The sequence below is a fragment of the Artemia sp. Qi Xiang Cuo genome, chromosome 21 (assembly GCF_049724085.1).
Source record: "Artemia sp. Qi Xiang Cuo chromosome 21, ASM4972408v1, whole genome shotgun sequence".
Classification (NCBI taxonomy): domain Eukaryota; kingdom Metazoa; phylum Arthropoda; class Branchiopoda; order Anostraca; family Artemiidae; genus Artemia; species Artemia sp. Qi Xiang Cuo.
Window position 1 is genome coordinate 29,984,675 of NC_142814.1, and position 27,971 is coordinate 30,012,645.

At 34.0% G+C, this 27,971-nt stretch overlaps 2 protein-coding genes across 2 annotated transcripts in view; one reads left to right on the top strand and one right to left on the bottom strand.

The window, feature by feature from the left end:
• Positions 1-7,442: 7,442 nt before the first annotated feature.
• On the bottom strand, positions 7,443-25,722 carry RpS13 (ribosomal protein S13). Its single transcript, XM_089107123.1, has 4 exons — positions 25,588-25,722; positions 17,895-18,022; positions 13,873-14,038; positions 7,443-7,620 (listed from the first exon to the last, which is right to left on the bottom strand). Exons 1-4 carry the CDS (start codon positions 25,608-25,610, stop codon positions 7,482-7,484), a joined length of 456 nt encoding a protein of 151 aa, XP_088963249.1. The 5' UTR covers positions 25,611-25,722; the 3' UTR covers positions 7,443-7,481.
• A 194-nt stretch (positions 25,723-25,916) lies between these two features.
• LOC148939435 (PAS domain-containing serine/threonine-protein kinase-like) overlaps positions 25,917-27,971 on the top strand; it is a 124,662-nt gene continuing 122,607 nt past the window's right edge. The window contains exon 1 of the mRNA XM_089106556.1: positions 25,917-26,042. Coding sequence (XP_088962682.1) covers positions 25,954-26,042 — 89 coding nt within the window. The 5' untranslated portion in view covers positions 25,917-25,953. The remainder of the gene's footprint in view (positions 26,043-27,971) is intronic.

Here is a 27,971-nt window from a genome sequence, read left to right on the forward strand (position 1 = left end):
CTCAAAATGTTCCGCCCATCTCTCTTTAACTATTTCCTTATCACTAATTGTGACCCTGTTCCTATCTTTAACTGGGACAAGTCCGGATTGACTACTCCCTCTCAATTTATTAACATGATATATTTTACTATTATGCCGTCTAGCTGCATCTTCTAAATTATCGGCAATTCTATCCATGGCCTCCACTTCAAACCTACTTAGTTCATATTTTAATGCTTTCCAATGCCGTACCCAGGGATGGGGGGATTTAGGGGGTTGGAATCCCCCACCCCGAAATGTTTGTCTGACTCGTAAAAACGTAACAGAAATGAATGTAAACAAATTTTTTATGCGTTTTTACAAGTTTTTTTTTTGTGTAGCCCCCCTCCCGAAAAAAAAAAAAATCTTTGAGTAAGATGTATGTTGTTAAAAATTGTTGAGAAGTTTACAGCATACAAATAGCAGGCCAAACTATAAATTCCCAAAGTAAAACCAAATAGATTTAAACTATTATTTTCTTTTTCCCTGAAAAGACAATGTCAATTTAAAACGAACTGAAATTAACTAAAAAATAATTTGTTCGACAAAATAAATTTTTTACAAAAAGTGAAAAACTCGATTAAATCACAAATGAGCAAAAATAGAATCAAATAATCTACCAAGCATAAAACCACCACAAATCCGCATCGATAAATAAATGAAACCCAAAACGAACACAAATTACAATAAATAACCAAGTCAAACTTAAACCAAACAGAAATTAAAATGAGTAGGGCTCGAAACAATCAGAAATTAAAATGAGTAGGGCTCGAAACCCCTGTGCCTTCCCGAGGCCAAAATATAATTTGAACTTTACTGAAAAAATACACATGAATATGCATTGTCAGTTTAATATACATACGCGGATATTTATTTCTTAAAATGTTGATAATGTTTGGTTTATTAAAGTTATAAAAGCAAAAACAATAAAAAAAAATTTCAGTAAAGTGCAAATTATATCCTGGCCTTGGAAGGGCATTGGGGTTTTGAACCCTACTCATTTTAATTTTTCCTCGTTTTGAGTTTAACTCGGTTATTTATTGTAATTTATGTTCGTTTAAGATTTCCTTTATTTATCGATGCTGATTTGTGGTAGTTATACGTTTGGTAGATTATTTGATTCTAGTTTTGCTCATTTTTGGTTTAATGGAATTTTTTACTTTTCTTTGAAAAACTTATTTCGTGGAAAAAGTTTTTTTTAGTTAATTAATAGTAATAGCGGTAGTACTAGCAGCAGCAGTAGTATTAACGTATTGCCTTGTGATCAATTGAACATCCCTCTCATGAAGTCCTGGAAGTTTCAATTTAATACAATTAGCTATTGCTGTGACATTCCCGAGATGTCCTTTTGATAATCAATAAATCTAGCTTTTTCTTGAGATTTTCAACTTAATACTCTTAGCCTTATAAGTACTCGCAGTAGAAGTAGTAGTCGAAGCAGCAGTAGTAGTAGTAGTAAATCCACCATTGATAGTATGAATAGTAGTATTCTCTTTAGTAGTATTCCTTTTAAGCATTCTCTCAAAGTTCTAACGAAATACCCAAATCAATTCTTGAGATACGCTCTTTTGACAATATGCATGTACAAAGTGTCATTTGATTTGGTTCAAATTTTCTTTCAGTATTGTAAATAGAATAGTGTGGTAGCAGTAGAAGTAATGGTAACAGTCATCTTCAAAGATATAAATCCTGGACCTTTAAACTACGCTGAACAAAATGGCTATGTCAAAATTTCGATTGGAATTGTTTGGGGAAATGATGGGCATGGATGGTTGCCCTTCGATTAGAGCTTTCAATTTCTAATCGAATGAGCCCCTTTTGAAGTAGCCCTTGTAAGGGCTGACGTCTAGGCTTTGACCTAGACCAAGATTTGCGTCGGAAAAACAAAGTCCGATTAGCCGATTAAAGCTTAGATTTTCTCCTTTATATAGGATAATCATGGTTAACACCCTTGGTACTAATTTTTTCTGGGTCCCAAGGGTTCTCCGTTTCACTGTTTATCACTTCGTTGTGGATTACCTATTCTCGATTCTTCAAAACGTCAATGGTTAGTTATTGGGCTTAATGTAGATCTCTTGATACAACACTGGATTTGCAATTTTGGTGACTTTCTTTGTGTGATTTTTTATTATTGCTGGCCAATTTCTAACGATATTTTTTTTTTCTTTTTGCTAATTGAATTTTATAAGCTTTTTATCTAGGCCCTGTTTTTTCTTCTTTTTCCTAACTAATCTCCAATAACATTTTCCACTCACTAAATTGGAATAGGAAGTCTTAGCTGTTCACCGAATTTTTATACAACATGTTTAATGTTTATTATATTTTATCATAATTTTACAGGGTATATGGTTAATTTTGACATATCTATAGAACTGATTACCTGATTTTCATATTATTCTGACGGAAATAATCAAAAATGGGCGGTCCTTAAATAAGACCCAATTTTCAGAAAAAAGATATGGAGTCGTTTCCGAGAAAAAATTAATACATAATACACAATTGCTCGCTGAAAGAGAGTATATATATATATGACACAGAAAAAAACCTCCGCCTTTTCTTAGCTGGAAATAATAACGAACCCAAGTTGCAACTTACACCACCACATTATTATACTATAACGTTATTTATGGTTTTAGGCATTCATCATCTTGTACAAGATGCACTTTTTTGTAAAAAAAAATTGATTTTATTTTAGATATTGTGTTTTAGTAATTACGAAAGCTAGTATAAGCGAGAAGGCGAGCGGCCCACTAGCAGCAGAGAAAAAGAAGACATCAGTGCTACCTATGCAAAAAAGTGATTTTTTTTGCATAGTTCAAGCCAAGAGAGTAACTTTCCTGTACGGGGTTTTCGGCCATCGGTTTTACTCTAGCCAACTAGCGTGTAGATTCGAGGCCATTTTCTTAGAATTTTTCGAAATTCTCATAAATTTGTTTTTTCAAAATAACACTTTACAATTAAGACTAAATTAAATAGGGATTACCATTCCTGAATCGGCAAGAAACGGAAATTTGTATCACTTGTCAGTTTCTTTTAAACGCGTTTTTTTTTTTTTTTTTTGGTTACTATGGGTCAGTGTTCGTTCCTTACTAGGTTGCGGCTAACTATGTTAAGAAATTCAACAGACCTAATGTTTTAAAGACCTAAATGTTCCATTAAAAAAATGTGAAATAATCCTATTCCTTATGAAGCGTGATAAATCATATCAAGGAGCATAATGAATGAATATACAATAAGTATATACATACATATGTAACATATGACTTCTATATATGGATTCTCATTGTCGCTTGTCTTCTAACCGCAGACGTGAGCGACCTCTTGATGTTATGACGTCACCACAGGTTCGTTACAACCACCCTGGGTAAAATACAAATTCTTCATTAAAGTCCTGACCTATTTAGATCTTTTCTGTGGCCAGTCATCGCTGTTCCTTGTTTTCCAACCTTAGATTTCATTGTTCATCTTTACCTCAGAAAGTTTTTTCCATGCCTTTGCTTTAGCAATTTAAATTCATACATCATCTCATTTGAGTTCTTAAGATGCTATTTTTAACAAATATGTCTTCCAGTTTCCAACCACAGATAACTGTTCAAAATTTCGTGTTTAATTCAATGTGATTGTCGCTGTCGTTAGTTCCGCATTTTTTCTTTAGCTGTTGCGATATTGGTTAAGTTTTACATGATGGTCCAGGTTGTAGATTGGTTAACTGTTCAGGTGGTGGGAAAAAAACTTCTTTTTCTTCTAGTGATTTAACAATTATGGAACTCAGCCATTTTCGTGTTTTGGATCTGACTAATATGATTGTCCAGGATGTTTTTGTTCAACCGTTGTCAATTTACCCTGTTTGAGTTACTCTCTTAGTTTTACTCCATTTGATAGTTACAAAGAATAGCTCACTATATTATAACACATAGAAAAATATCTCTTCTATGGGGTTATTGGGGTAATAGATAAAGAAAATAAAGGTTGAAATAGGCTATTACCAGTATAACACGGGTATTTTTGAGATATTCCGCTTTAGTGTTTGAAGTGGGTGGGATTATTTCTAAAGTACAACAACATGGCTTATAAAATATATATATACATCATATATATTATTTGTTACTGTCCGAAATTCCCTTTTCTCTGCTTGGATTCAATTAGCTTCGCGAATCAACTTTTTCAGTCTTATGCAAGATTTGATGGTAAAAGTTAGGTTATAAATCTCAGAAATGGGGTAAAAACCTAACCTAACCCAACTTAGCCTACCATCAAACCTTGCATAAAACGGAAAAAGTTGATCGGCAATGCTGACAAAATCCAAGAAAAGAAAAAGGTATTTCGGATATCCACCGGTGAATGTCGACATTCACGGTAACATTATATATATATATATATATATATATATATATATATATATATATATATATATATATATATTATATATAAACGAACAGAATCTTAACACGAACAGAGTGCTGATGTTCTTTAAGCTACCAAGGACTCTCATTTCTCAAAATTGGAATCTCAATATCTCTCTGAAAACTAACGTTCTCAAATCCACGAACGGTAATACGATATATATATTGTTAATTATCTTAATGAGGTTGCAACAACTTTTTTTGACGGGTTAATTCAAGACAACGCTATAGAGCAATGCAATGCACAGCGTGGTTTTCACTGCGTATACGATATTTAAACTGTTGTTTTTTGGGGGTTTAGAGGGGAGGGGGGGGGAGAAAGGTATCTAGGTTAGGTTACGTAATAATATATGCTATGCTTTACCCCCCCCCCCCCCCAATGTGCACATATATAGCCCAAATTTGTTTACAGGCTATTATATATTCATCCTATTTTATTTCATTAGCATTAACCAAACTAGCAGTATATAAAAGAGTGGGTTTAAAACAGCAGTACCGTTTCCATTTACTCTTGTAACATACAACCCTCAGAAATTTCTAAAACAAAAACACTCTCTCTTCTATCAATCTAAAAGCGTTATTGCTTAAGCGAACATGTGTTCGCTTAAGAAAAATGTTCGTTTTCCCAAGCGAACATTCTCCTCTTCTATGTACGATGCAAGGAATTATGGAGCATACAATCTTTTTTTTATCAACTTATTGTTTTATATCTTCTTTCTGCAGGAGTCAAGCCTAAATAATTTAGGGAGTGACCTAAACTGCAGGCTTATATATTTGCTTTATTTAGTTTATATATTTTGCTTTAATTTAGTTATTATAGTATTTGATGGTTTTGATGCAAGGTGAACTAAGCGCTTCAATAACAAGCGATTAATACCATTTGATTCCCTACTGAACAATCTTTCCAAAAATAACAGTTGCTAAGACAAATATTGTTCCACAGTTCCCCTTAATGAGGCTGGATATAGCCCAATAATCAAGACCGCATCCAGGGGTATGGGGTATCCTAGTTATATAAATATATGATTATCCCTGATGAAAAAAAAACGAACAGAATCAGTTTTAAAACGAGCAGAAATTGTTCTAAATATAATAGGGGACGCTTCCTTCTTGACCCCCGTTATTTACGCTGTTTTTTGCCCCAATAATTTAAGAACAAATCTTAACAAACAAGGGTCATGGAATTGGAAGTATTTTTAAAGCATTATAAAACATTATCGTAAAGAGCGGGAGATTCAGGGTGACGTAGCCCCCCTGACATTCGGAATAATGTATAATACATTTAAGTGTTAATGTTTTTCTTTACTTTCATTTGAGAAAAACACGATCTGCGCGAATGTCAAAGGACAGAAAAACTAAGACATATTTTTTTCAGCGCAGAGCAAGCAACCGCTGTTTACAGGCACGGGGGGACTGCTTTTTCAGTTTATTTGAAATTAGCGTCACTTTGGAAGACGTACCAAGCCATCCCTTGGTTATGGAAAAGGTCAAACCTGAGAAAACCTTCCATTCTAGAAGGAAAAAATACTGCAAAAAGGGCAGAAAATTGATGCTAAAAAAATAAACTGGTTAGAATCGTTAGATTTCTTTCATAACATGAATGTGAAATCCTTGGAAGGCCAAATTTTGTTTGGAAAAAGTGACAGCCAGCAGGCGAATTAATCAAGCATTACTTTGTATAGAAATATACTTTGGTCATGTTCAGGACATACAAGTTCAACTCAGGACAGTTCAGCGCGAAATATAGATGACATGCAGCCGGAATTGGCAAAAAGGGACATCATTTCGAAGATCCATATGCTTATCCCCCAAATGCTAAATATACATCATTTCTGATACTATAGCATCTGAACTTAAGCGGCGTTCACAAGCGTGTCTAGCTAGAATTCCACGTCTAGCCAGAATTCAAAATCTAGGCAACGACCGTTCACAAGTAAAATATGGCGCTTAGCTATACATTAAGTTCTAGACTCTAGAACTCAATGTCTAGGATTGTCGATTAGTCAATCAGAAAGTGTCAAGTTTCACTATTTTCATCATTTATGTTTAGATTTTTAAACTGAAATCTAATTTTTGTTTTCTCATGAATTGTTTTTTTTTATTTTAGGCAAATATGCAACACCAGACATAATAGTGAAGCACACTAAGGCAATTGTTTGGCTCATCTCGTCCATTATCTTGTGAAAGTAAAACTAGAGATTAGAATTTTAAAAGTTTTGCCCGCATAAGCTCTCTTGATTGGTTAGAAATGACAATTTGAAACTAATTTTGTAGTTTTAGCTAAGTACTGAATTTACTTGTGAACAGCCGTTGCCTAGACATTGAATTATGACTAGACACGTATCTAGACATGGGATTCTAGCTAGACACGCTTGTGAACGCCGCTTTAAGAAACATTATTACTGAACATAATAGTTATTACGTATTCATTGCAAAAATCCTTGGTACAATGAATTTTTTTTCTTTATTTACAACGATTTATTTTCTTTATTTAGCAATGCAAAATAGAACCACTTACTCCTTAAAACGTGATTCTTGCTTAATTTAAAGCGCCCTTTTCTTTTCGGAATACATTAATCTGGCCGTCAGAAAATTAACTTCAGTTCACAGCAAAGGTCTCCAAACTATTGTCTGACGTACAATTTCTTTATATATGACAAGTGAAAAACGTTCAGACAATGCTTTATTTTTTTTCGCAATTTACTCGGAAACCATATTACATAAAAGAAAAACAACAAATGTATAAACATTTCCACGTTTAAGGGTTCAAGTATAGAGTGGTCACTGACGCAAGAATAAATCAAAGCGCATAAGGGAAAAATTAACAAGTAGTGACAGCCCTGTCGACATTCTTCAACTCCTGGTCGATTCTTTTTAACAGACGAAAAATTTAAGAAGAACTCTGTGAGTGAAAGGGGGAACATACAAAAAACTGTTAGGACTACTACAGAACATAGAACTCAATTCAGCGATTCAATGACAGGTTTCCTACTATAAAGGCTAAAAACTACAATCACAAAATATTTTTTTTTCAGTTTATTTCATCACGAGGACAAAAATTTAAGCGACCAATGCAGAAGCAGTGCTTGATTCATATTTCCATGTTGGTGGGAGAACTCGTTTGGTTTTGTAGTAACGAGCCAAACGGTGGATGCGTGATTCAACCAAAATCAGTCGAAACTTTGAGTCCTTGTCTTTCCTGCAAGATAAAACACAAGATTAGCATATGGTACATGAAAAAAAACACAAGTATCCCACAACAGAATGCAAAAACCTACATCTGTCATGAAAATTCTTTATAATATTCAACCCAATCGCCGGAACTAGTATTGTAAAATTACCGTAGAATAAAAATCGGTAAGTAGAATTGGTAAAATAAGGTAAAATAGGTGTTTGAGTTGCCCTGTAGCTACAAGACCAGTTGAGCATTTCTTTTTAAGCATCACTTTCAACTCTTAATGCAATTTTTTAATCATTCTGATTTTCCTGGGCTTAAAAAAACTAATGCCCCTTCATCTAGTTTATCAATTTAATTAACTGTATAGTTTAGTCATTTTCTGAAATAAATATCTTATCTGGTAATCTTGTGCCTAGGATAATACCTCAGCAATTGGACAGTGCCTGATTTCGGACATCTATTAAAAAAAAGAATCAAAAATAGAATAAACAAATTAAATTTACCATTATTTGGGAGTAAAATCATATCGGTCATTTTTTTTCTATATTTAAACCTAAAAAACGTTATCCTAACAACCTTGCACATTTGAATAGCCGTGTTCAGCCACATTCCTCATATCATATACATGTTATTTTTATTTATTTATAAAAGTACCGAATATAATAAAAAATGAGGTCTCCAAAACTTTGATGACTATGATTAACTAAGCACTGGATTATAAGAGCAGAACATTCAGTCATTAAGACTGTCTTCCACGGGATTTGCTTGCAAATCTAGCTCCTCTTTCATAATTAGATTCTGATTCAGGTGACCGTGCCTGTTTCAAAGCCCCCCCTCCCCCCCAACAAGTCTTGGATACAGCCCTGAGGATTATATATCAAATTCTACCTCCTCCACCCTCCTATCGTCTCTACCTTAGAGCTAATTCTGTATTTATCTGAAGATTCCTGTTGAAACGCAAGAACCGTTAAACTAGAGTAAGAATTTCTTTTAGACACTGTTGTCAGTAACAAATCATTCGGTAGCAATTGGTTGAAAAGCAGACTAAATCTTATGACTCTCTACGCAAGAGAATAATGAATCAATTAAAAGGCTACTGGAACTTTCGATTTCCAATTGACTAAGCCACCTCCAAAGCTAATTCGACCACCCCTTCCACATGAAAGTGCCCCAGGAAAAAATATGAACAATTATTAATACATTGAACCCTTATGGGGCTTTACCATAAGCAATGTAATACGATTGACCCTGATTTAACTGGAGAGTAGAAATTTCAATTTCGTTTCTAATGAAAATCTGGAATTATCCGAGGGGAAAATAGGGACAATTTTCCACGGGAGAAGGGAGGATATTTCGTGGGGCTATTTTCCAAGGGGAAGGGGGCTTCGCCAGCTTCTGGGGAAAAGACGTGAATACAAGATTCTTCTGAAATGTGAAATTTAAAATTAAAATGAGGATATTAATTCTGCTTTGGCCCTCCTCATTATTGAAAATCTTGAACATGTAGTTGTTTATGATGAGGCAACTTTAATATTTGAAGCGAATGGCTTCCCACATTCTTTTAGGAAGGTAATTGAAACTAAGAAAAATCCATAAATAGAGACATTGCTTTAAATAGAGTTACTGAAGATATTCCTATAAACCGAATGTACAATAGCTTATAGACATATTTTTCCTACATCACAAAATGTAGGTGGAATATTTTGGGGGGCTGAGATATATAAAGGTAAGATAAAGGCTAAAAGAAAACAATTTGAAAATATAAAACCAGTGGCAACTATGGAAAGTGTGCCCTATGATGAAAGAACACAAGAGATAGTCTTGGGCTGAGAATTACGAGTAATTACCTCCCCTGGGACTTGGTCTGGCACTGAAGACTGCAGTGTATATCACAAGACATCAAACATATTTTAAACTTGGTTAGTTGAAGGGGTCCAACTATTAATCACACAAATCGTAAGAAGTGGCTTTATATTTTTTATTTCGTCATCAGACAACATGTCGATATTTTCCCTGTTATTACAAAAGTATTTTTGTTCAAAAATCCCACTGTAAAGTTAAGCCAGACTGATTTTTACAAAACTTTCAAATATATACAAAACTAGTAACTTGTCAGATGAAACTAAAAGTTTCAGGTTTATGCAATAAAATTTCTTCAGTGCCCCTTTGAAGGGGATAGGGGTAAATAATTCACAAGAAAGTACATTCTGACGTATCTTAGGCAAGATATCAAGCTAGCAATAAAATAATAGCCTTTATTTAAAAAAAACTGTCTTTCTCTTATAAAATTGTAAGAAGAACAAATTCCTCCCATGATATTCAGCCTTGAAAGTTCCGGCTTAATTTGAACAACGACAATTACAATTGTGGGTCATTTTCATCCACTATGTTAATCAATAAAACCTTTTTTAGCAGATAGATCACGATTGTTGACCGACAGTGTCTTGCCAGAAGAGAATATTGATCAACATTTTTGACCAACAATGTAGCCAGAAAAGCCATCAGCATCATGGCGAAAGGACGACCACAATGTCTTGTTTATTTTAAACATTTTGTCTGATGGGGTAGCCACCCCCCCCCCCGGCAACGAAGACGTTACTCTCACTAAAGGAAAGATCTTTGTAGTTTCAGAGAAAATTACACCCACGGAAGATTATACCCTCTGAAAACTGATGATACAGATGGTAGATAGCACTTGGAGAAAATTCACATCAATATACAAAATGATTAAACATTAAAACGATAACACTGATCCTTAGCAAAATGATGGTGACACTGCCTGCAATGACGAAAAAGAAAAATCTTTCTGCAGACAAAAAAAAATTCTCCAATAATGGAAAATAGACAATTTGGCAATGACGAAAAGAAAAACTCCCAACGAAAAAAACGATTATAAAATAGCCTAACTGTTAAAGAACATAAATACTACTAACTACTACTAACAACTCATCGCAGCACCAAGCCGCCTGAGGCCAACACAGCTACGCACGCTCCTCCTCCACCCCAATCTATTCAAAGCCTCCCTTTTTACACCCGCCCACGAAGTTCCCATTTCCTTTAAATCTTTCTTTATGACGTCCTCCCAACCCAGACGGGGACGACCTGCTTTCCGTTTAGCCCTAGATGGTTGGCCGAAAAGAACAATCTTCGGCAATCTGTCATCCTTCATCCGAACAACATGCCCTAACCACCTCAACCTTTCTTTCATTATAGACCTAGAAAGCGGTATTGAACCACATTTTTCGTATAGCCTATTGTTTGAAATACGGTCAGTCAGCCGGGTACCCAGAACAATCCTTAAGCAATTTCTCTGGAAAACATCTAGCAAATCTTCATCCGCTTTTCGGAGCGTCCATGCTTCAGAGCCATATTTGACCACTGTCATCACTGTAGCTTCTAAGATTCTAATCTTGGTTTGCAGACTTATCTTCCTATTCTTCCAGACTTTTTTTAACTGTGAAAAAACACCCTGAGCCTTGGCTATTCTATTTTTAACATCTTCACTGCTCCCACCATCTTTACTAATAATACTACCAAGATAAGTGAAACTGCCCACCTGATCAATCTTTTCATTACCCAACATCACCTTTTCATCGTCACTTATTCCTAGCCTTAGTGACTTAGTCTTCCTAGTCTTAATTTTCAAACCAATACTAGCACCCTGAACTCGCAAAAACTCTAAAAGTTCATTTATTTTGCTGACACTATCATCTAGGATGCTTAAACCATCAGCATAATCTAAGTCCAGGAGATTTTTTCCTCCCCATTTGATTCCGTGGTCTCCCATTGCCTTTCCTGTGCTTCTTAAGACAAAATCCATCAAAATAATCCATATAAAGGGGGATAGAACACAACCCTGCTTAACTGCTTATTTAATACAAAACCAGCTGCTAACCTCGTTTCCTACCTTAACCGCAGCAGCGTTATTCTCGTACATAGCACTAATCACTTTGATGTATTTGTCTGGTATGCCATACAAGGATAAAACCTTTACTAAAGCTCTTCTATCAACAGAATCGAACGCTTGCTCATAATCTATAAAACTGAGGACCACAGGTGTTTGAAAACTTAGGCACTTCTCAATTATTAACCTAAGAGTGAAAATTTGGTCAACACATCCTCTACCTTTTCTAAAACCGCACTGCTCTTCTCTTAAAACTTTGTCTACGGCATCTCTCAGTCTAAAAAGTATCATATTACTAAGCAATTTGCTACCTACAGAGACCAGACTAATGCCTCGATAATTACCACACTCACTTTTATCACCTTTCTTATAAAGTGGCTTAATTAAGGTTTTCCTAAAATCATTAGGTACTTCCCCTTTTTCAAAAATCATATTCATAATCTCCAATAACTTATTTCTAACCTCAGAGCCACCATATTTCAGAAACTCATTTACTACCCTATCAGCACCTGGAGCCTTATAATTCTTTAATCCCTTTAGTACTGTTTCTAATTCCTCCTCACAAAACAAATCTTCCTTCACATCCAAGGTATCACAAACTTTTTCATTTTCCTCTATATTTTTTCCTGCAACTCTATCTCGGTTAAGCAAATTCTCAAAATGTTCGGCCCATCTCGCTTTAGCTTTTGTCTTATCGCTAATTGCCACCCCATTCCTATCTTTAACTGGGACAAGTCCGGATTGACTACTACCTCTCAATTTGTTAACGTGCCAGTACAATATTTTACTATTATGCCGTCTAGCTGCATATTCTAAATCCTCGGCAATTTTATCCATGGCCTCCACTTCACACCTCCTTAGTTCATATTTCAATGCTTTCTCCACTTTCTTTATATTTCTTTTGTTTTCATGTGATCTATCACTCAGATAATTCTTGTACAAGTCCTTTCTCCTTTCTATTAAACTTTCTTTCACTAATATTCTTAGCTGCAGTTCTAGCTTTCTTCCCTAATACACCTTCATCAACTTCACAAATTATTTTTCTAAAATTATTCCAACCATCTTCCACATTATCAAATTTTAAACTCTCAAGTTTAGTATTCAACTGTTCCTGGAAAGTTTCTCTCAAATTCTCATCCTGGAGTCTACTAACATCATAACTTCTCGGGAGGTAATTACCCTTCCGATATTTCAGCTTTAAATTAACCCTTGACACTGCTATATGGTGATCTTTACTTTTAACATCAATAGAAGCACTCCTATATACCCTAGTATCTTGTATTGATCCTGCCAGTCTTCGGTTTACTATAACATAATCAATAATCAGCAGTTCAAAATTTGTATTGGAATTAAAAAAAATGAAATAAATACATATTTTGAAGCAAGCTAGAAACTTTTAAAAGGAGACCTTCATTTAAAATATACTTTAAAAAGGTCTCACTGTATTTTGTTCAAAAAAGGATAGTCACAAAGGAGTTTCCTCCAAATAAAATTTATTTTTCGAGAAGCCACATGTTTTCCACTTCCTTATAAGAATTATTGAAGAGGAGTCATGATTTTTCAAAATGGGCAACATGCAAGTTATTCTGAAGCAATCGTGAAACTATTGAATCAATCTTTTTTTTAATTTATACCAGCTTTATGTTGATCCTTGAATATGCATCAAACTCGAGAGACAAAAAAAAACCTCCCGACATTTCTGTGTAGATTCATGGCTGTTTTTGTGCCCATAAAAGTTTTCACTAATGCTGTCTTGGTTCTGCAGTCTAATTGACTTAATTTTTGCTTTATAACTTTACACACCCACATAATATATACACACATATATATATAACGTTGAACTCTTCAGCAAAAGTCTTCAACTCTTCAGCTAATCCTTCAGTATATGTTGAACTTAGACATTTTAAAAAGTGAAATTTTTTAAAATTTTAGAGCATTTTATAATCTTTGGCGTCCCTGATGATTCTCCAGTGAATAATCCAGAATTGCCTTCCCATGGAAAACGGTAAGTATCAATAACTACCCACATGTACAAGCATAGGACTAATCAGTATATTTTATCAGTGACAATGTAAACAATAAGTGACATTGGACTCAAATATGAGTAGAAAAACGCAAAATGTTTAATTGACTCTTAGCTCTGCAAGAGTAATACTTAAAATCAAATCATAATTATTAATGCCAAATGATAAACAGTTTTTTGGCCACACCAGACCTTGAAAATTCTTTGGATCTATCCAACAAGATGATTGGTGCATCATCATAAAAAATACCAACAAATTTTCTTTTTGATTTTTTTTTCTTAATAATTTTGTGCACTTGGTCAAATTGGCACTTGCAAGTATCCTAAAAAAAGAATTAAGAGGTACCTGTTCTTTTCCAAATGTTTACGGATGGCAACAGCTTTCTTGATCAAAAAATAAAGATCCTCTGGTAACTCTGGAGCAAGTCCCTTTGACTTCAAAATTCTCAGAATTTTATTGCCAGTGACAAAACGAACCTGAGCCACACCATGACTATCTCTCAAAATAACACCTGAAAAGAAGCTTCAAATGAACAGAATGCACAAGTAAGTCCTAATAACAGAACAATCTAAACATTTTAACAAATTGATGAAAATCTGCATCCATGCAAAATTGAATATTTCATTACTATAGACAAAAATCGTTTTCACTTGCTTGATTCATGCATTAAAAGCAACTGTATTGAACACCCGTGAAAATTTTAACATAAAAAAAAATAATATAATCTTAAGTGTGATCATGCAAAATTGAATATTTCATTACTATAGACAAAAATCGTTTTCACTTGCTTGATTCATGCATTAAAAGCAACTGTATTGAACACTGTGAAGATTTTAACATAAAAAAACTAATATGATCTTAAGTGTGATCATAATAAACACCATGGAATGGGGGCTACTTCGAACATGGGGACTACTTTGAACAAATTTTTTTAATATTATAAATATACATGCTTCACAGTAGCCTACTTGTAATAAACATATATTTATGTTAATATCATGCAATCTGACACTTCATTATACATACTAAAAAATATACCATGTATTTTTGTTTATTAAAATTTCGTTATGCTGCAAATTACAGCTGTGTACTATTTAAATTAGGTTACTTTAATATGTTACTTATGACATGCACAAAAGTGTACATTTTCAAAAAAATGAATTAAGCAAAAAAAACTGTTTTTAGGATCAGAACCAAGAGACTGTTTGTATCTACTGTGTTAGATATGGGATAAAATGACTTATTTGAACAGCTGATTTAAAATGCAAATGTTCCAACCTTGGAATGCAGTTTTTTAATGGAGTTTATAATTTTTGCAGCTTATTGGTTGAACTTTGTCCACAGCTAGTTTAATGAGCATTAAACTGAAACATTCACCAATAAATATTTCAACTAAACCATTACATATAGCAACTTGTTTTGATAGACAAACAAATGAACGGTAAAGCAAATTCTGGTTAGTATAATTGTGTTTAGCGACTATAGCTGTGGTAGGTCTAACCTCAAAACGATAAGTAGCTATAAAATAAATATAGGTGGTAGACAGCACAATTACTATACTGATGATCAAATAATCTGCTGCAAAACAAAAACAAAGAGCTCAAATTTAGAGAGGCAGTACAGCAGTATAAGCATTGGGACATTAGCTGAGTGGTATTACAAACAAGCCCTGAAACAAACTCATCAAGATGAAACTCAGACAATGTTAACAATGCTGGCACCAAAACTAGTCTAATTCCAAACCTGATCTAATACCTGTACACATTGACACAAAGAATTCAGGCCATCCCATTTGCCTTTCAAAAGAAGAGGAATCAGAAATAGCTGATAGTTACAGCCACTTGATACATCCTTTCATGGACATATGAAGAAACTTTGGTGCAGCATTTGGAGGAATGGCGAATCACATCAGGAAGAAAAATAGAATCCCTTTTGAAAGACTTTTCCAAAGCTTATGCTTAAAAAACAGTCAGGTGTCGCTGCAGCTAGTATTAAACCTGTGAATCCAGAACAGGTGTTAACAAAACTGCCAAATCCCGTCCCATCCATTCCCTCAAGTCCTGTATCAGTATCTCCAGACCAAAATGAACAATTGGACTGTTGCAGCAGCTCAAGCAAAACAATGTTGAACAAAACATGACAGGGTCTATAGACCAAAGTAAAAAAAAAGTTACCCATAAGTCTGGGAAAAGTATTACCTTTGAAGTAATCGAGACAATGATCAAAGAACCTATTACAACCAGCACATATTCTAAGCCTAGCACTAGCAAAACATCCATAAAAAATAAAAAAAAAAAATAAAAAAAACAAAAAAACACTAAACAATAAAACCAACCAAAAAATTAAGCTCATTTTGGACAGCAGCACATCAGACCCTAATCTTGACTCTGAATTTTCCGATTCGAAATTTTTTTACGGACGTTTTGGTTGGTTATGTAAGTGATGACAGACCAGAAGAAGTTTAACTAGAGCATCATCTTGGGTTATTGTCCAGTATGCCTTAGACCAATAAGCACTTTGTTGGACAGATAACTGAACTACAGGGCTGCCATAGATTCTAGGGGTCAAAGATAGGGACTTTTTTAGGAAGAAAAAGCAACCAGTAGGGACCTTGTCTAGCTGCTGTTTGCCCTATAAATGACACAATCAACACCATACTCGATATTCATACAATTATCTCCAAAACCTGAAACCAAGATAGTCAGCAACAATTGCTTGTACTGCCATGATCTTCAGACACAGGTAATATCAAGATGATCCAACTTCTTGACTTCCCATAAGGATTTCCTCTAAATTTTTTTTGTCATTGATTTTTAGCTATGAAGGCACAAAAATTGGAAAAATATACTAGTAACTACTTTGGTTAATGACCAGATAATCATCACAAGACTGCAACATTTTCAAAACCACATGTTTATATATTTTTGGCTTTGCTTCCTAGACCTTTTCAGAAGTGCAGTTAACAGGAACTGTTTTTTCTTTCTGAATAAGCAACTGGGTGCTTTCAACAGCTCACCAACACTGCAAATTACTGTTGAGTTAAAAGCAAATAACAGTTACTATGTTACTAGTTCCATTATTATGGACCAAGGATCATTCTTTAGTAGGTTGCAGCTACTGCTGCAACAATGATTTAAGGATTATGTACTCAAAGGTTTAACATCATTGACTACCATGGGTGAAGTTATTAGTCCATTAAGAGCAAGCTAAGAAAAATGTCCAATCTCAGGTAATACATATCTAATAAAACCAAAACAAAAACCTGGAACCTTAAGGGACTCCAGAAGCAAATAGTATCAAACATTTCTGTCCATTATTATCAAGAGGACTAGGAGACAAGAGCCTTGAAATTATTCTGCAGTCTTTAGATCACTAAAGATCACCAACACACTAAAAAACCTTCTTGGGCAGAGCATTGACATAGCTTAATCTTATAAAAAGGGAATTTTATGGACTTGAGAGCTGTTTTAGGAACTTTTTGACAGCAATGGAACTAGTACAAGATGGTTTCACATGGCCTGATAAAGAAGACTGTGATGGAGTCAGTCCAGAAGACATTATACAAGTATTACTAGAGCCCAACGCAAATAATAGAGGGATTATGAATCCCATGGAATTTCTTTTACAGGCTTGAATGTACAATAAAAACCAAGGAAAGCTGCCTGCACACAATGTAAAAACTATTTCTTCCTCATTGTAAAAAAAGAAGTCTTGAATTTTTGCTGACTTTTTTCTCTCTTAATACCTAAGTATTTTTTTTTCTTTAATTGAGTGCGTTTATTATGAGCATAATTAACAAAGTAAACTCACAGGGTTTTTTAAACCTTTGTGATAGATTGGGTGAAAGATTTGGTTTTCTTTTTTTTCTTAATTATTTTTAGTCAGTAGGTTTCTAAGAATACCTACATTTGTGAGAGTTTAGCATTAAGAATTTGAAACTACAGACCTGTCCCCTGGTTTAAAAATGTTGGCTTTTTACTACAACAATGTTCCATGAAAGTACATAACAAAAGATTTTTTTTCATATCCAATTTGGACTGTCACTCAATACACATCAGACCTAGGAGAGCATCAGAAAACTGTCTTATATGGGAGATAGAAGAGTCAAAACATGGTTTTATGACTAGAAATAAAATCCCCCCCCCCCAGCTCCCCCATGTACAGACATATCAACCCTAAGAAAAAAACTAGATTATAGATAAACTTATTATGTTGCAGGTATTTCAAAACTAATATGTGTTTAATATCTAAAAGAGAATTAAAGAAACCCCAGTTTTCTTTAATTCTCCAGTTTTATTTGTGAATAATGGAGATGAATTCAAACTTAAACACATTGAAATGAATCACTTTTTTGGTCACTAACTCACCAATTTGAGATGGAGTCAAACCCTTCTTTGCCAATTTGTAAATCTGCTCCTTTACATCTTCAGAGGTAAGCTTAAGCCATGTTGGCACACTTCGAATGTAAGGCAAAGCACTAGAGCTTATACCCTTTCTACAAAAGAAAAGTTGCATTGTAATTACAAAAATTACATGGTTACCATGGATGTACCTGTACACAGAAGGCATGTTACCCAAAAAATATACCTAGACAATCCTTTCTTTAGAAAACCTATGGTTTAAAAATATTTTATTGTATTTTGAGTATCCAGTTCCCACAAAATAAAAAAAAGCTTGGATCCCAAAGAATTGAAGGATAATAGACAAAACACTTGTCTTGTAATGAATTTAATGCTAGAACTACAAATATTTATGAAATTTAAACCATATTTTTTGGACATTTAGTGGACAAATAAATGAAATTCTTAGAGTAAGTACAGGTGGCAAAGCTTTGACTGAATAACTTAAACATCATAATTATCAACAAAGGATTTTTCTAAAAAACAACAACAAAAAACAGTTCAATCAAGTTGTGTTTTTAAAAGAAGCAACTCAAATCCCATCAAGTTCAAAATTCACAAATAGAATTCAATTATAACAGAAATAGCATTCAGCAGTTCCAAAGCCAAGAAAATCATTTCTGGCACCTCAATGCTATGTCCTGTCCTTTGCTTATTTTCAAATTCTTTTCCATTAGCTTTTCTGCCAATTCTGTCAAAGTAAAGCAAACTGCAATTTCAATGGAACTCAAATGCACCCAAGAACTTTTAAAATATTTAATAAAATGACAGAATTACATGACTTATTTTAGCATCACTAATTTTGCCCATTTTTCGAGACCTTAACATAAACCAACAGTTTGGGGAGGGGGTATGGGAGGTCCAAATTAAAATTGGTTGGCATATCAACTGTCTTAATAGAAAGTAGAAACATTACAAGTAGACAAGGGGAGAAGGCACAAGCTTGAAAATCCATCCCTAGATGCTCACTGAGGCTGTAAATCTATTACTTACAGTTTCACTCACCTAACTAAATAGCTTTTTGAGTCGTAGGACTTAGGAAACTTTGCACTCAAATGATGTACAATTATTGGCAAAGATAAGGCATAAGATGGAAATCAGATAAGACAAAGATTATTTAGATTTACTATGTAATACCCCTTCCAAATATAAGAATTGCTGATTTCACACTTGCATCCAAACCCCTTCTCCCTAACTAAAGTTTGCTATTTTGAAGGGTCTGTCATTATCTTTTGTGCTAGATTTCTTGTCAACAGCTTGGTCATAATACTAAATAAAGCTAGTTTAAAAGGAGGACAAAATTGACAGTTTGTTAACACTCTGTTCTATGGGCTCTTCCAAAGGAATACTTAGCAAGCTAGGTAGAATTTAAAGCACAACTTGATATCTTTATGCTTTTCCCAAATTTACTAATCAATTGCATCACAAATTTTATTTTGAGCTCCTGCAGCTACACCTAGTTCCTCTGTGTCAATTATTTGCCAGTAGAAAACAATGTAAAGATATTTACAAGATTCCATTACTAACAGACAAGACAAACACTACTTGTTACATACCTCCTGATGGTCCTTTATATAGCCTTAATTAAAAAATTTATCTGATGCTTTACATCTTTAGAGCTTTTGTTCTCTTATGACAACAATTCCTTGACCCATCAAAACCATTGGACTGCACCCCTGTTTGATTATAAAAGAAAGTCAGATCTATTGAATATCAAATATTATTTAAAATTATTCACAAAACTTGAATAATAATGAAAGTAAACATGACAATATAATTAAGAGGACATACTGGATATTATAAACTTAAGAGTTTTTGTTCTTTATTGTTTTTTTTTAACAAACATATATTCTAGGATTATATACCAGCAATAAAAGTGCATTGCTTCCCCCTGCCCATGATGTATAAATATGCAAAGTTATACTCCATGACCACTTCTAAAGGAAAGATATCAATAAAATATAAGTTGGACAATCAGATTTCTTTTTTAATGCATTTTCCAATTATTATAGTGACTCTTCAGACCATTCACCCCCCCCCCCCCCTCATGATTCCAAATACAGCCATAAGATATTATTGATCTGGGTAATTGTTTGACTAACTGTATTTCAAACAGGAAGTTGCAACAAAAGGCTGGATCAAAATATGTAAACTAATCCTGATAATATTCCCCTGACTTTAGAAGGAAGCATGTGTAGTTTCAGCTGAACAACTAACTATTCCAAATCCACTAGACACCCCAACAGTAGCAGATGACTGGAGACTGGGACACAATACACCCATTCCCAATAAGGGAACATCAGTCATAGGTAGTGTGCAAAAGACTTATGAACTCTACACCTTGGTTCTAATGAGCTGCTGGCTAACTGAACATGGCCTAAAGGGCTGGGCACACATAGCTGATTTCAGTAACTTATTTCCAAATCAGTAAAATTGGCATTGATTTGAGCTTGAAAAATTTTCTAGTTTTCAGTGCCAATTTACAAAATCAGTGCTGATTTTCATCATGATCATCACAAAAAATTGGGATACAAATTAAGTCAGCCAGAGATGTCAGTGGCAAAAGACCCCACTACTGAGCTGAGAAATAAACTGAGAACTAAGCTGAGATCAATCATACAAATATTAATAAACTCCAGTTTGACTATTTGTGTCCATGATTCTTTGTTTTGAAAATATTGTGCAATAAATTTTTCTTGCTGCAATTGTTTGTCCAATGATGTTGAAATTGGTTCCCAAAATCAGCTACAAGTGCCCAGCCCTTTAGACATGAAAAACACAACTGAAACAACCCACTTAAATGCCAATGAATATGTAATTCAACTTGTTGATATAAATTTTGTAATTCTTGAAAAATAGGAAGCAAATGGTTCCCACCACATGCACCAGATTCATGGTCATGGAGGTCAATAATTCTTTTCTGAAATAGCAACAGTTATAACTGGAGTCTCACAAGGTACTGTGCTTGGGCCAACATTGCTAATATCTACATTAATGATGCCCCACATGTAGTTATAAATAAACTAAGCTTTAATACTGACAATTCTAAAATCATTGGCCCAGTAAATGCAGACACTACCTTAAAAGCTGATAAAAACTTTTTCTAAATTTACAGAGTTGGCACATTGAGCTGAATATCAAAAAGCACAGACAAAAGAGATCTTGGTCTTATTATAGATTAAAAGCTGAAATTCACATACTATACAAAAATGGTTGTAGGTAAAGCATCACAAAGACTAGTTAATAAAAACAAAAATCCCCCCAAGTCCTAGTTCAACCTGTCATAGAACATGGAATGCCTGCTGCCTACCCTATAAAAAGTAGCTACCCTTGAGTCCATTCAAAGAAAGGCCATAACATGTACAGAAGGGTGCAAAGTCATGTCTAACTAGCAATATTAAAAAAACCTAACATACCATTGCTAGTTTACAAAGGACAAAGGCAAGACATGATCCTGACAAATAATAAAGAACAAGGTGTAGCTGCAAGGGCTCAAAATACAACTTGTGATGCAAGTGAACTTCAAAAAAGCATGATGACATCAAGTGGCACATTAAAATTCAACTTAGCTTGCTAATTATTATAAAGTATCCATGCAAAACAGAGTGGGACACTGCCAAACCAGTGACTCCCCATCATCACTGACCCGCGACTCTACAGGATCTTTCCTTATTTTGCTGGACAATGCAATTTAAGGTAAAAGCTAAAAATTTAATCCCCTAATGTGCAAATATAGAACCCAAATTATATATTTCCCATGTGCTTTTCTGTTTTTAGACTTTGTCATAGTTGACTTAATCTCATGTGCTAGAACTTCACAAATCAGTACAGGTGTATAGTAACAGAATATTCAGATAGCCAAGAAATAAAGTTACCTCTAAAATCAGAATTTCATCCCAGATTACATATTGTTTAATACTCTTATTTTTTTCAATGCAATACTGGAAGCAAATATCCTTGACCTTCAAGGTTCCAGTTTGTTAGTTTTATTTTAACTTGTAATTGGACAAAGGTTTAACACCTTAGATGAAATGCAATGTCAGCTTTAAAGCAAAATTCCAAACCTGAACATTTCCCACCAGCTCTATTGGAACATATTTTTGATTTTCTGGAGGATTTTGTGTTGTTCCATAATGTCTGGTTTCTAGGGACTGGGGCTTAAAGAAAAATTTGCAGGAAACAGTTGAAATTAAGAAAATTTTATTCAAGAACATGGCTTTAAATACAGATGCAGGTGACTTTGGCTTGAACTCCTATAATAAGTTATTGAGGTTAGATAAAGTAAGCTTCATTTCCCCTAAGATGTTTAACCTTTGTCCAATTGTTCATTCAAACACAACTAACAAACTTGAACCTGGAAGGTCAAAGAATTTGCTTCTGGTATTGTATTAAAAAAATAAGAGCATTTACAACAGCCCATGTAATTACATTATTTTGTATTGACCAAAATAGCCAATATTTTTGGGAATTATCACTGTCTAATAAAAGGATTTATCCTGATTCAAACTTTTATTTATTGATACTTACTTATTTTACATGTTTACTATGATGCTTATTTATGATGGGTCTAAGAATTTCTGATAGCCTGACCATTTTAAAATAAAAAACAGGCTGTCATTTTAGGGGCCCTTCTCACAAATCACCCTCTCTGTTTCCACAGGACCAAAAAAAACTAAAAAAACAAACACATTTCTTACTTAATATAGCCTAACCTAGTCCATAGAGCATGTTTCTATTTGTCATATTACCATGTTTACTTTCATTGTTAGGCTATATTTTAAAATAATAGCCCAGCCTATTCAATTTCAAACAAATCTGAGACTCTTTTATTATCAGATATAGCATAAGCATAGATCTAAGCTAATAGTTTTGAAAGGTCAAAAAGCCTATTCACAAAGAAAACGAAAGCATAAAAAAAGCAAGACAATAGAGAAATATTTTCATTAGGGTTGAATAGGGGACAATCAGGGAGGTGGGAGATGTGCATTTGCAAGTCAAACTACTATTCTAATCCAAAAAGTACTACTATTCTAATCCAAAAAGTAGCACCTGAAGTCCACCTTTGACTTAGGCCTAACTGAGACAGACACCTGTGTTCACTGACAAAATATCAGTTTTGATTTTTGCTTGGATTGTTAGATAAAATGAGCAAAAAAGATTAGACAGATTCTTATAGCTAAGTGAAAATGAAATATATCCTAGAAATATTTGTAGTTGTTTATATTTTAGGATTCTTGCTGTAAATAGTGAAACTGACAGTGATGAAGGCCCAATGGATTCCTGTCATTATGGTTCTTGGAATCATAAAATTCCTTCTAGGATTCAAAATTTTGCCCCTGAAGAATTGATTTTAATGTGGAAAATTTCACATTTGGCTTTCACACTTCAAAAAATCATTTAAGCAATAAAAGAGTTGGCTATAAAAAGCAGAAGGCTTCTGCAGCCAATAAAAAGACTAGGAAGTCTTCTGAAATGCCATTCTAGACCAGCTTGTAAGACTTTATCCAAAATGTGAGGGTAAATTTCTAAGTGGTGCTACAATTTAGCCAAGATGAAATTCAAAATTTAGCTAAGATGCCTTTGATGCCTTTTTTTATGCTCTTTCATAACTCAATACTTACTTCTGGGACTAATTGCATCTTGAGCCCTTGAAGGGGCCCCAAAGGTATTTTATATGAATTATGAAAGAGCATAAAAAAGGCATCAAATACCTTTGGAGCTCCTTTGAGGGCTCAAGATAGAACTAGCCCTAGAAGCAATTATTCAAATATAAAAGAGCATAAAAACTGGCATCAAATGACATTTTCACTTTCATCTTAGCTAAATTGTAGCACCACCTAGAAATTTACCAATGTGAGCAGGGAAATTCTGGCCAATCAATTAAATTAATTCTAGTCTTAGGAAATTTGGAAAAATACTGTGAATTTGCTTGGCCTTACAAATTATGACCTCAGCATGAATAGATGCCTTTTTCTCTGGCTTTAGTTCTGAAAATGCAATTCCTATTATTAAAGTAGAATTTTGAGCCATATCTATGTTCTTTTTTAGGAAATGTATTTGCATATCTTTAAAACCTTATAAATTGGGACTGAGCAAAGTTGTGAAGCTGAAAACAATTTTGTTGTAGGCTACTTCATTTTAGTAGAAGATCTATTTTGCAAGGTTTCACTTTTATAACTCACAGAATTTTAAAGGTCATCAAAGGTCAGGACAGTCTAGAGGGAGAAGGGTAAATATTTACCAAATCATATTATTGAGTTACAAATGAAGTGAATATACCACTCAATGCCTTTTTTTATGCTCTTTATAAATATAATAATCATTACATAAAGAAAGAAAAACAAGCAAAAATGGGGTTTTTATAGGCCAAATGAAAATACTGAAAAAACAAAGTGAATATTTTGAGAGGACAAATGCCTCTCTTCTTCAATGCAAAATGAAATAATGTATCCAAGGAAAGTGCCAAAGAAAAAACAACAACAAAAAACAGACACAGAAAGTCATTGTTAAAAGAACCAAAAAACCAAAAAATTAAAAGATGAATAAAATTCAATAAAAGCCAAAAATTAAAAGAATTAAAACCAAATACCTAACAAACATAAAAGCAAGTTACTTGCCAATATCCACGATTTGCACAAAATCCAAAAAAATATGAACTGCCATTGACAGATACTAGCAAACAACCGACAAAGAAAAAGAAGCAATTCATTCACTCAAAAACAAAACAAACCAGCAATCAAATAAGTTGGGAAACTATGTTATCTGATTTTGGATTTTAATTAGGCCTAATGCATTTCTTGCAGACACCCTTTGAGACCTAAGGGGTTGTTCATGTGTTTGATTAGATGACTGGGAAAGTGGTTCAAGTTTTATTTCAGGGATTACTAAAGTATCAGCTTCTCTTTTGAGAAAACTGAAATATGACTCATTTATTCTTAAATCACTGTTTAAAGCTAGACCTAAATGTTGGTAGGCCTATTTACAAATTTCAACAGCTTCTCTGTAGTACTGGATACCTTTGTCATGCAAAATAAGGCTAGCTCTCAAGTAAGAAGCTGATACTTTAGTAATCCCTGAAATAAAACTTGAACCACTTTCCCAGTCATCTAATCAAACACATGAACAACCCATTAGGTCTCAAAGGGTGTCTGCAAGAAATGAATTTATTAAAATCCAAAATCTGATAAAATAGTTCTCCAACTTATTTAATTGCTGGTTTGTTTTGTTTTTGAGTGAATGAATTGCTTTGTTTTTCTTTGTCAGTTGTTTGCTAGTATCTGTTGATGGCAGTTCATATTTTTTTGGATTTTGTGCAAATCACAGATATTGGCAAATAACTCACTTTCAGGACCTTCTAGAGGGAGAAGGAGTGGAGGAAGATAGGTTAGCCTACTGGAAAGTACCTTCCTGGGAAATACTTTAGCCTATAGACCCATCACAGAAAGTTTTACTTTTCCTAGCCTAAACCCCACTCCATGATAGCCAAAAGTAGAATTTTACTGCTTACTTTTGTCTTGCCTGATTTTTAACCTGTAGAACCAAGCTTTAGCCTAAGCCTTCAATAGATTAGTCTAGCCTATCAACAAACCTTGATATGAAATGGATCAGCTAGAGGTTTGTCATTCTACTCGAATGGACCTAAACTGTCCCCAAAACCTACCCTGGTGCGTGCATACGACCCATTTCTGCAAATTTTTATTTCACTTCCACAAATTATAGTATCCAGCACCGCTGACTTCTTCCGAAAGAATAAATTTCCGGAAATATGAAAAATGATTTCTGACAAGAAACTGAAATCCTGCAAATTGAAACCTAACCATTGGACAACATTTTAACACTGAAAGCAGTTTCTGCTCATAAGAGAGCCTTCAACGTGATTTAATAGTGCGTCAAATTGAAATTTATGTTTTATTTTTATGGTCTCAATTTTTCAAAAATGCAATGTTAAAGGCTTATCTAAACTTTCAATTGATCCGCTTAAATTTAAATTAGAAATCGAGCGTGCTTCTAATATCTTAAAAAACAAATGGCTCCTACTCCAGGTGCATCTGAAAGCAGTTTTTCAAGGAAGGTCGTCCAAACCAGAGCTTGTGCAACACCTGCTTCTGGCCAAGGGTAGGCTAATCGTGTTGTCAAACCAAAATATTAAACCTAGCCCTGACAGATAAGGCTTCTTAGGGTTTTGAACAGGCTAGCCTGGTTAGTTTGGTAAATATATACCAAATCATATTATTGAGTTAGGACTAAAGTGAATACACCATTTGATGTCTTTTTGGTAAAATTCTACTTTAGTTACTTTTGGCTATCTTGGAAAGGAGTTGGGTTAGGAAAATGAAACTTTCAGGGATGGATGTACATGCTAAGGTTTGTCCCGGGAAGGTACTTTGAAGTACCTACCTCCACTCATCCCCCCTCTATATAATGGTAAATTACTGCACATTACTAGTTGTTTTTAACTCATATTTCATCCTATATTACTATCATAAATATAAATCACTGCTTACCTTACACAACTTCTGCTTTTAACCTTGTTCATTAAAATATATTCCAAAATCCTGTTTAAATCCTAAGCCATTTAATTTTCAACCCATGCTGACTTTCTTTATGGTATATGAAACCAGATTTGTTGTGATGTCACACTTGCCTTATCAGAAACCCTTACCCTTAAGGGTAGCAGGCACATGCCAAACAACTCTGTTGATAAGACCATTTAAACTGTATTAATTAGGGAAAGGATTTCACAAGAGAGATCAGTAAAAATAACCTAATCCTTTATAGAGGATAAATTATGTCATGGGAAGATGTTTTTGAAATTCCCCTTCTACCCGAACTTAAAATTTTCTAAAATTCTACTTTAGAAGCTTTTAAAATATTTCTAAAGTACTAAAAGATAGAGTACTAAAAACATCAGAATCGACTTCAGAGGACATGTTATATCACGGGAAGAGGTTTTTGAAATCAACCTTCCCCCCCAAACTAAAATTTTTTTTAAATTCTACTTTAGAAGCTTTTAAAATATTTCTAAAGTAATTAAAGATACAGTTCTAAAAACATTAGAATCGACGTCAGAGGAGACGTTAGATCATAGGAATATTTTTTTAAAATCCCCCCTCCCCCCAATCCCAAATTTTTGGGAAATTCTGCGTGAGAAGGGTTTTATATAGTTTTAAATTTTATAAAGCGCTACGACATAGAGCGCTACAGACATCAGAATCAACCTTAGAGGACAATTCATTTCATGGGAAGATGTTTTTGAAATCCCCCTTCCCCCCAAACTCAAAATTTTCCAAAATTCTACTTTAGAAGCTTTTTAAATATTTCTAAATCTCTAAGACATAGAGTACTAAAAACAGCAGAATTGACTTCAGAGGACACGTTATATCACAGGAAGAGGTTTTTAAAATCCCCCTTTTCTAAAATTCTGCTTTAGGAGCTATTTAAATATTTCTTAAGCTCTAAGACATAGAGTGCTAAAAACATCAGAATCGACTTCGGAGGACAGGTTATATCACAGGACGAGGTTTTTGAAATCACCCTTCCCCCCAAACTCAAAATTTTTTAAAATTCTAATTTAGAAACTTTTTAAATAATTCTAAAGCGCTAAGACATAGAGTGCTAAAAACATCAGAATCGACTTCAGAGGACACGTTATATCACGGGAAGAGGTTTTTAAAATCCCCCTTCCCCCCAATCTCAAAATTTTCTAAAATTCTGCTTTAGGAGATTTTTAAATATTTCTAAAGCACTAAGACATAGAGTGCTAAAAACATCAGAATCGACTTCAGAGGACAAGTTATATCACGGGAAGAGGTTTTTAAAATCCCCCTTCTCCCCAAACTCAGAATTTTCTAAAATTCTACTTTAAGGGATTTTTTAATATTTATAAGTTGATAAAACATCGAGTGCTATATGAATGGGTTTTGAAAATCCTCCTTCCCCCCAAACTCGAAATTATCAAAAATTCTAATTTAGAATTTTTTTTTAATAGTTCTAAATCACTTAAATAGCTAACATTACAAACATCGTAATCGACTTCAGAGGAAA

Coding starts and splice junctions, on each gene's coding strand:
- RpS13 (XM_089107123.1), bottom strand. CDS start 25,610: ATGGGTCGTATGCACGCACCAGG. Junction 14,039..17,894: donor TTTGACTCCATCTCAAATTG/GTGAGTTAGTGA, acceptor GCTTCTTTTCAG/GTGTTATTTTGAGAGATAGT. Junction 7,621..13,872: donor AAACATTTGGAAAAGAACAG/GTACCTCTTAAT, acceptor TTTATCTTGCAG/GAAAGACAAGGACTCAAAGT.